General features: G+C 38.3%; 1 protein-coding gene across 1 annotated transcript; it reads left to right on the top strand.

Moving 5' to 3' along the window:
- The first annotated feature begins 529 nt into the window (after positions 1-529).
- rgs18 (regulator of G protein signaling 18) lies at positions 530-5,129 on the top strand. Its single transcript, XM_046409365.1, has 5 exons — positions 530-792; positions 1,306-1,410; positions 1,626-1,687; positions 2,266-2,432; positions 3,581-5,129. Exons 1-5 carry the CDS (start codon positions 671-673, stop codon positions 3,818-3,820), a joined length of 696 nt encoding a protein of 231 aa, XP_046265321.1. The 5' UTR covers positions 530-670; the 3' UTR covers positions 3,821-5,129.
- Positions 5,130-8,375: the final 3,246 nt, after the last annotated feature.

The raw sequence follows: 8,375 nt of genomic DNA, 5'->3' as shown, positions 1-8,375 counted from the left end.
TAGGGCTCTGATGTTGTGAAAAGAGCTAAGCCCAGGCTCTGCACACACATTTTTATTAGTCATTACGTTTCATTCTTTCTATCTCTACAGTGTCTGGCCTTGTTCACTGTGCAAGTGGAATCACAGAAAAAAATATCTCTTGTAATGTCCAGGATCCTACACTTCTTATATCTCATCTCACCAAAGACAGTCTTGACATGATTCGTACTAGGTCAGCCAGATAACCCCATTACAGCAACGACAGTAAAAAAAAACCAAAATTCACCAAAATCTAACAGTCATTCTTTTTGTGTTCCTGGATTATTATAATGTAATTGCTGGTGTATATTGTGTCAGAGCAAGCTATTAATGTCCCTTAGTAATCAAGACAAGATATTGCTTCAAGCAATAAACACAAAAGCAAATCAGTGAATGAACAACTTTCTTTTTCAAATTTCTAAGTAAACAGTTGACAGGATGTTGAGCTCAGGGGGTTTTCTGTATCACTGATGGAGCTGTTAGCAGTAAGTGGCTGCACCATTACAGGAAGTAACAGTGGAGGGAAGGTATGGGAAATGAAATGTGAACAGGATTTATAAAAGATGTGGTGGTTCATCTAGTGACGGGTTAAAAATTTTTCACAGAGCTATTTGTGGCTTGACGCTTTGCACGCCAGATCGTCTAGAACAGCATGGAGACGCTTCTTTTTCTATTTCCTCAATTCAACTACATGGCCCCAAAGGAGGAAGCATATTTCAAAATGCTTGGTCCAGAAGACTTGCAGGCACCAAAGATGAAGGACGACAGCAGCAGGTTGGTGTGTGAACCTGACTTTTTGTCAAACTTTGGGATTTAGGCATGAGTAATTTCATACTGATCTTAAGTAAATGTTGTAGCTAGAGTGAAAAATCTGAATTGTACAACTTTTTTCCGTGAGTAAAGAGATGAAGCAACACTTTCGCTCTGTGTAGAAAAGCTTTATTTTACTCAAGAGCAGCATACCACCATTATCATAGAGGCAAGATCTTTCTGTACAGTAACTTGTATGAGTGAAATTCAAGGCCACTGTAGGTGACATTAAGGTTGTTAGATTATTAAGAGCTGCTGTCACCCGTGAGTCTCTGCTGGCTTTTTGTTAAAATCATGTGTGTATGTCTGACCCGTGGCACAAACATATTGTGTAATTTATAGAATGTCATGTAAGCAACTTAAGAATTGTGTCTGTGAGAAGTGATTCTCTGGTAAGTTGCTGATTTGGTCAACCGTTTCACAGTTGAATGTACAGACTGTGTGTGAGACTTTTTGTATTTTGTCCTCTCTTTGCAGACAGAAAGACAAGGAGAGGAAGAGCCGACTAAGCCTTTTTCTCACCAAGTCAGGCTCTCATGAAAATGTCAGTCCCAATAAAAAGACAAACACGACACCAAGCAAGTGAGGCAAAATCCATTAATTTCATATACAGGCAATGTTGCTTTTGACAAGTATTGTTCATTATTAACCTCATTTTCCAGCACCCTCCATGACTCATTGCACACTTTTACAAACATGGCATCTGATGTCTCATGAGAATCCCGAACATTTTTTGCTGCATCATTAGCGAAGAGCTGACCTCGTCTCTCTCTCTCTCTTTTTTTTTTTTTTTGCAGCATCTCACCAGAGGCAGCTTTGCAATGGAGTGACTCCTTTGAAGAACTGCTGAAGCACTCGGGTCAGTTTAATGGCCCAGACTTATCAAGAGTGTGTCAAATTGCTGTCCAAAACAGTTTCCTCTGCTGTCAAACAGTTTGCCCCATTTGAATTGTAAACTGTTAAAGAGCACTCGGGGCAATAAATAGTTAATGGAGAGAGCAGTGAGAGTTTCACTACATCTTTTAATGTTTGTTAGCACAGATAGTAATACAGAAGCTGTGCAACTTCCTCATAGCCGCAGCGGTTGCACTTTAGTGTCACTGTGAAACAGTGTAAAGCACTGAATGTGCTCACTTTGGAGTGGTTAATAAAGTCAGTGACATATAATGCAGATGATAATAATGTAAGTAAAATAAATAAGTATATTTACACCATGAAAGGTTTGTATATACTTTAATTGTTTGTACAGACACTTTCAGTGAATTTGGAATGAAGAAGTTATGGACAGTCTATATTTCTTCTGAACCCATCTTGCTACAATCAGATGTATGAGCTTCATTTACCCAACCTTCTCAGGAAAATACAGATTTTCACTTGTCTGTCTTTGTATTGTGTCACTCTGGTAACTAACAGTGTCTCTCTATTTTTCTACAACAGAGGGGTTGGAAACCTTCTCTCACTTCCTCAAGACAGAGTTCAGTGAGGAAAACATTGAGTTCTGGTTGGCCTGTGAAGAATACAAGACCATTGACTCGGGGACGAAGCTGCTATCCAAAGCCAAATATATTTATACAGTTTTTATTGAATCAGACGCCCCTAAAGAGGTATGCATGGCATGTTTATTTATCATACACTGCATGGATAAATTGTTGCACATAGGATGAAGGCTCAAACAAGGAGTGCTGGTTTAGCATTTTCTTTGGTTTATTTGTCACTGAAGGCTGTTGGAAGTTTAAAATATTAATGTCACTGTGATAAAAATAACTGTGGGCAAATTCTGAATCACGGCATGGTTGTGAGCCTGTGGCAAGTTAACCTTTGGAACAATGGTTAGGAGAAGCTCGCTGAGGTCATGCATCTAGTGCATGCACCACTGCAAAGCAGGTCAGGTTATTTCTGTGGGAGACATCACTGGTTTCAAAGGTTTCCATTCTCTGCGAGGGTGATGCGACCACCATCAGATATGCTTTCAGGCCCTGCAGCAGACATGACCGTTAAAAAGTTTGGTTACTGGCTTGAGGGTTTTGTATTCCTCTGCAGAACTAGACAGAGCATCTCCCACACACTTTCAGTCAAAGATGAAAGATAATGTAATATGAAAGCATATACCAGTGATACTAGTGATTTGCAAGTAAAGTTCCAAATGTATTTAATATGTCTTTCAAAGAAAAAAAATGGTTTACAGAGAATACACAGCCTCCCATAGCTGCCTTTGTCCAAATCACTATGTTTAAACAAACAAATCAATTATTAAAGTGGGGGTCAGGGAAGTGGGAAAAGTTGCATCTGTGGTGATGTCCAGGGTGCTGATAATGTGGGCCAGTGATTGCTTCTGTGAACTTTAAACTCAACTTAGCTTCAGGTTGCTTGGTACCAATAAAACCACAGATCTCTAAATAAATAAATAAATCATTAAAAAGCATCTTTACAGTCTGAAATGGACTCACCGTTTGAAGTCATGTGTGTAATCAGGCAAATGTTGAGATCCATTGTTTTAAGTGCTTTTATTTTGCACTCTTACTCTGGTTCCATTTTCTTCTAATGACCATCTGCTGGATTCTCAGTTGACCCCTAACCTACTATGTTCAACAGATGTTCTGCTGCTGTGTTCTTCTAAACATTCAGATTGAGACAAAAGTGTGCGTCATAGGGCATTCCTTTGATAAAGATTTATTGTATGTGGTTGATATGCCATGTCAACAACTGTTGTTCTGCATGGTTCCTCATTATGTCCTGATTTTCTCTCATGCAGGTCAACATTGACTATAACACCAAGATGGACATCAAGAAGAACATAGGACAGCCCACAAAAAGCTGCTTTGAAGCAGCCCAGCTGAAAGTCTACAGCCTGATGAAAAAGGACTCGTATCCCAGATTCCTCCAATCTGACATTTATCTGCGTCTCACTAAGAGGAAAGGCCCGGGGGCCACCATGTTTCGTCGAAGGTCACGCTCCTGTGTCTTCAACGAGAGAGGCGAAGCTACATTCTAGCATTGTAGATGTAGCTGTTCACTCTGTGAAAAAGAGATAATCCATGATTTGCAGCACAATTGTTGAAACATAACATGTTGCTGAGGCTTATTATCCACAGGTTTGCTTCTGCAGAGCCAGAGTGCATTATTTCTCACAACCACAAGGGTCACAGTGCATTATCTCACTCATATAGTACCATGGCAATTTGCTGGTTATAAAATTTCAAAGAAATTGTTCGACATTGGGATACTTCTTTGGTTTCTTGCACAAGTTAGATGAGAAGATTGATAATACTCTCTATTCTAGGTATAAAGTCATGACAGCAGCCAGTTAGTTTAGCTTAGCATAAAGAAAGAAAAAACTGAAGAGTAAAAATTACTTGTTGGGGTTATGTGACAGTGATGACAAAGCTCATTGACGTTTAGCTAGCTGTTTCCCCTTGTTAAAGCCTTTATGCTTAGCTAACTGGTAGTAGTTTTCTATTTAACTCTCGACAAAAAGCGAATCAGCACATTTCCCAAGATGCTGAACTATTTCTTTAGTATTTCTTTAGTACTATACTACACAGCTGGATAACTGCTGACACATTAGCCTTCCAGCTATATGAGTAAATTTAAAAAGGTTATGAGGCCACTATGTCAGATCCTCTGTGACCATGTTGTAGAAACAGCTAATTCTGCAGCACCTGTGGAAAAATCTATTCATTCTCTTTTTCAGAGGCACTGGACTGCTTGTGAGTTGAACCTTCATGGATGGTTTTTATATTTTCTCAAATCTTGCAAGACTTGAATGACAATGGGATGGTTTGGGACAGAATCTCAAAGCTACTGACCGTATTCAGCCAGCCATACAGGCAGCCACACTAAGGCCTCTCTCCTGACTTCGGACATGCTTCAATTGCTTTGTCCTCCAATTCAGCAACTGCACCTTATTCAACATTAATACAGTTGATATGGCGCACAAGCTAATTTGAACATATCTCATTAAAATGAATGCATGATTTTATCCCTCCACCCCCTTCAGACTAACATGCAGTGAAAGTATTGCTGTCATCATGACTACAAAGCGAGACTTTTTTTAAATGAGGGATATAGCTCTCATTTCTGGTATTGATTCAAATATATTCCATTTTCACACACAGAAAATGCATATTTCTTATTTGAATACTAATATTATATGTAAAGATTGCTGTTTTCTTCAGTTTGCTACCATCAATAATATAATATAATTTATGTGTTATTATGATCATATCTGTTGCCTTGCTGTTGTAAAATGTATATACTATAGTATGTGGAATAACTCAATAAATACTTTCCTATAAAAGCAATTCTAATGAGGCCTTTTGTGTCATTAATTAGTTTGAATGACTGCATCTAAATGTGACAAATTGAGCCATAATATGTGCATATTACACTAGTGGGGAAAATTGTGATCATGTGTAGCTCCCTATTCCAAATCACTGAAAAATTAATAGACCGTATCAACTCCCACCACTCCTGCACAGAATTATTCATGTTACTGTATATGTATGCACAAGCTATACTTTGTAAAAAGACAAATATATATTAATTTGAAGCTGTCAGTGATCCCACTGAGTTCACTACCAAACTCTTGCATATGTATGCATAAAAAACCTGGTATACAAGTGCATACATGTGCACAGCTTAAAGCTGCCCAGGGTACACAAAAATACACACACAGAGCCAGTTTGCCTCATTAACACAGATGACAGGGTTTCCAGTAGCCTTCAGAGGGATTAAATCCATCTCAGCCCAAGTTACTGCCATTTTGCAAAGAACTTGCGTGGAATATCTCACAATTCACATTAATTATGAATATCCAGACGGCAGCAGCATGCATATGCTGCAGCTACTGTTGTCTTTTCACACAAGTAGCCTGGGAAAGGAAGGAAAATATAATGATGTGTTAACAAAGGTAGGAGCTCAGCTGGCCCGCCAAATTCATCACATCTTAAGATTAGTGGCTCGCTAAGGATTTGCTGGCAGATTTTTTGTTTCTTTCCCACTGGTATTTAAATTTGTGACTCACTCTGCTAAAAGCTTTTGAAATCATCCACAGGTTAAGGATGTATTGTCAAACCTCTGAAGGGGAAACAAAAGAGTAAGAAAGCAGTTTGCCTGGAGATATGAAGCTTGTAAAACAAGATGAATACCAGCCTAAGAAGGGTTTAAAACAAACAGACTTATAGTAAGGTGTCCAATAGAGTTTTACAGAGATTTTAAAACATTTCTCAATCTAAGCCATAGTCTCTCAGTTGTTTTGCACCCTTGGACTCTGTTATCCAAACTTATGTACCACAGCTTTTATCTAATGTTACATGAGCCAAATTTACTAATAGATTCATTGACTCCTAGGCTCGTATTGAGTTGTGAAATTTTTCTCTTACAAATCTGTTTGTTCTTGACCCACAACAGTATTGACAGACCTAAATAAATTTCAGTGCAATTGCAAACAGCAGGTTGCGTTCATTTTGAAACTCTCAAGGTGAGGCTTTGCACTTGGTATTTCAACTGAAGTGAATATTTAGAGGCACCTTTTCATGCGGGGGGAAAAGATACGATTGAATGCCTGATGTTAAACCTCCCCCTATTCATCTGTGAATAGGTGGCAGGCTTCTTGAGGCAGTGCGCAATTTATAAGAACAGCCTGTGCAGGTTGAAGGCTAAGTATCACTGAAACCAATTCTGTGAGAAAGCCTCTACTGTATATCACTTGAATTGGAAGTATCATACTCAACACACTGGGAAGAACGTCTGTTAAAAGAATATAAAAATGCTGCAGTTTTCTGAATCTCAGCTTGATTCTCAATGAACTTTTTTGTTTGCTTGATCATTTTTCAAGGCATTGGATGGACCGGAGAGAAAGGGTGAAAGTAATTTTGATTGTAAAAGGTGCTATATAAATAAAATTGAACTGAATTGAATTGAATTAATTAAAAAAAAAAAAAAAAGACAATCACTTCAGGATTCCGACTGCTCACTGTTGCCATGATAGAGAGAAAAAGAAACAGATTAAACACTCTCTAATTAAATAAAGGCAGGGTTAATGAATCACCTTAAGGGGATTTAAATGTAATTCAAGTAAGTTTTTGGTTTGCATCTGCAACCTACACTAACCCCCCCACCCTACAGTCCAGGTCCTTCAGCAGCTTCAGGGGAAGGGTCAAAACCCCATTCATGTCCCAGTGAATAAAGCAAGCATGACCAACAGTGAAAGAACACACAAGTGCATTGCTGTCAGTTATAGAGAAATGTAGACATGTGTAGTGATATTATTGTAAAATAAAAAATATGGGGGGCCTGGAGAGGACTAGAGTGCCACCTTGTGTATTTTCAAAATAACTGCAACTTGGTATGAAAACACAGTGGAAGTGCATTTGTCTCACCAATGAGACATGGCACCTTTCACTGTAGAAGCAAGAATTAAACAAATCAGTGTTCTTTTATAAAATGAGACTGGTCAGGGAGGAATTTTTCTTTTTTGTCCTTATATGGTAACACTGACTGCTCAGAATAACTTTTAAGAACATGAAAGGCTATATCACAAGACATCAACACCTCTCAATAGTCCTTGTAGTCCCTGCATCTTGGCAGTGCCTTTTTTGAAAAACAAATTCCTTGATCTCGTGTGTCTACACACATGCAAATAGGGGCAGCCTGAGCATTTTCCATCACCTGTTGTGATTTACATTCTTGGTTTGTTTGGGCCTGTCAGGTCAGTGGTCAAGAAGGTCAGGACAGAGTAAAATGCACAGGACATACTTGATGATTATATTTCCTATGATTCACTGTGTGACATAACCTGTACACATTCAACAGACCTAAAAGAGTGGAGGACAATCCTCCACATATAGTTCACAGTTGTGTGGATGAGTAATGCTGGTCTCTGCTGCTGTACAGTGGCAGAAAACCTTTTTCTATCTTTCTACTCTAAATCATAAGAATATGCTATCATAAAGCATGTACCTGCAGAAACATTAACCAATCTCTACTATGAAAAAATAAAATGTGCTGTATATTCTGCTTTATCTCAGTATTTGTAAGAATTAATAATCTAAATCAAATTTCCTTGGATGAAAGTTGAAAAGGAAAACTAGACATATGTGGAACTACTGGATTGATTGCCAGACATTTTGTACAGACATCCACTTTCTCCTGAGGATGAAGCCCAACCACTCTGGTGATCTTTTGACTTTTCTCTAGCAACACCATGGTTCACATTTATCATTGAAGTCTCTTGACAAGTAGATGTTAATGTTCATGTCCTCTCCCTGGAATGAATTGTAATAATGTTGGTGAAACATTTCATTTATCACATCGATATGTCACTTTGTCGAATAGTTACGTTTATGATCAAATACCTGCAAAATTAATAACATTCCCATCGTCTTCTGATATTCTTTGAGCCTATAGCTAATTACCAAAGATTAGCATGCCTTCACAAGAGATAAAAAAGGTAGACATTGTGAGCTGTATAGCTACTAAACATCAGCATGTTGACATTGTCATTGTGAGAATGTAAGTATATCCTATTAGTTTGTTCCAGTCTAAGG

This window comes from Scatophagus argus, chromosome 13, assembly GCF_020382885.2.
Source record: "Scatophagus argus isolate fScaArg1 chromosome 13, fScaArg1.pri, whole genome shotgun sequence".
NCBI lineage: Eukaryota > Metazoa > Chordata > Actinopteri > Scatophagidae > Scatophagus > Scatophagus argus.
Note: the sequence above shows the minus strand (reverse complement) of the source record. Positions and strands in the feature narration are given on the sequence as shown.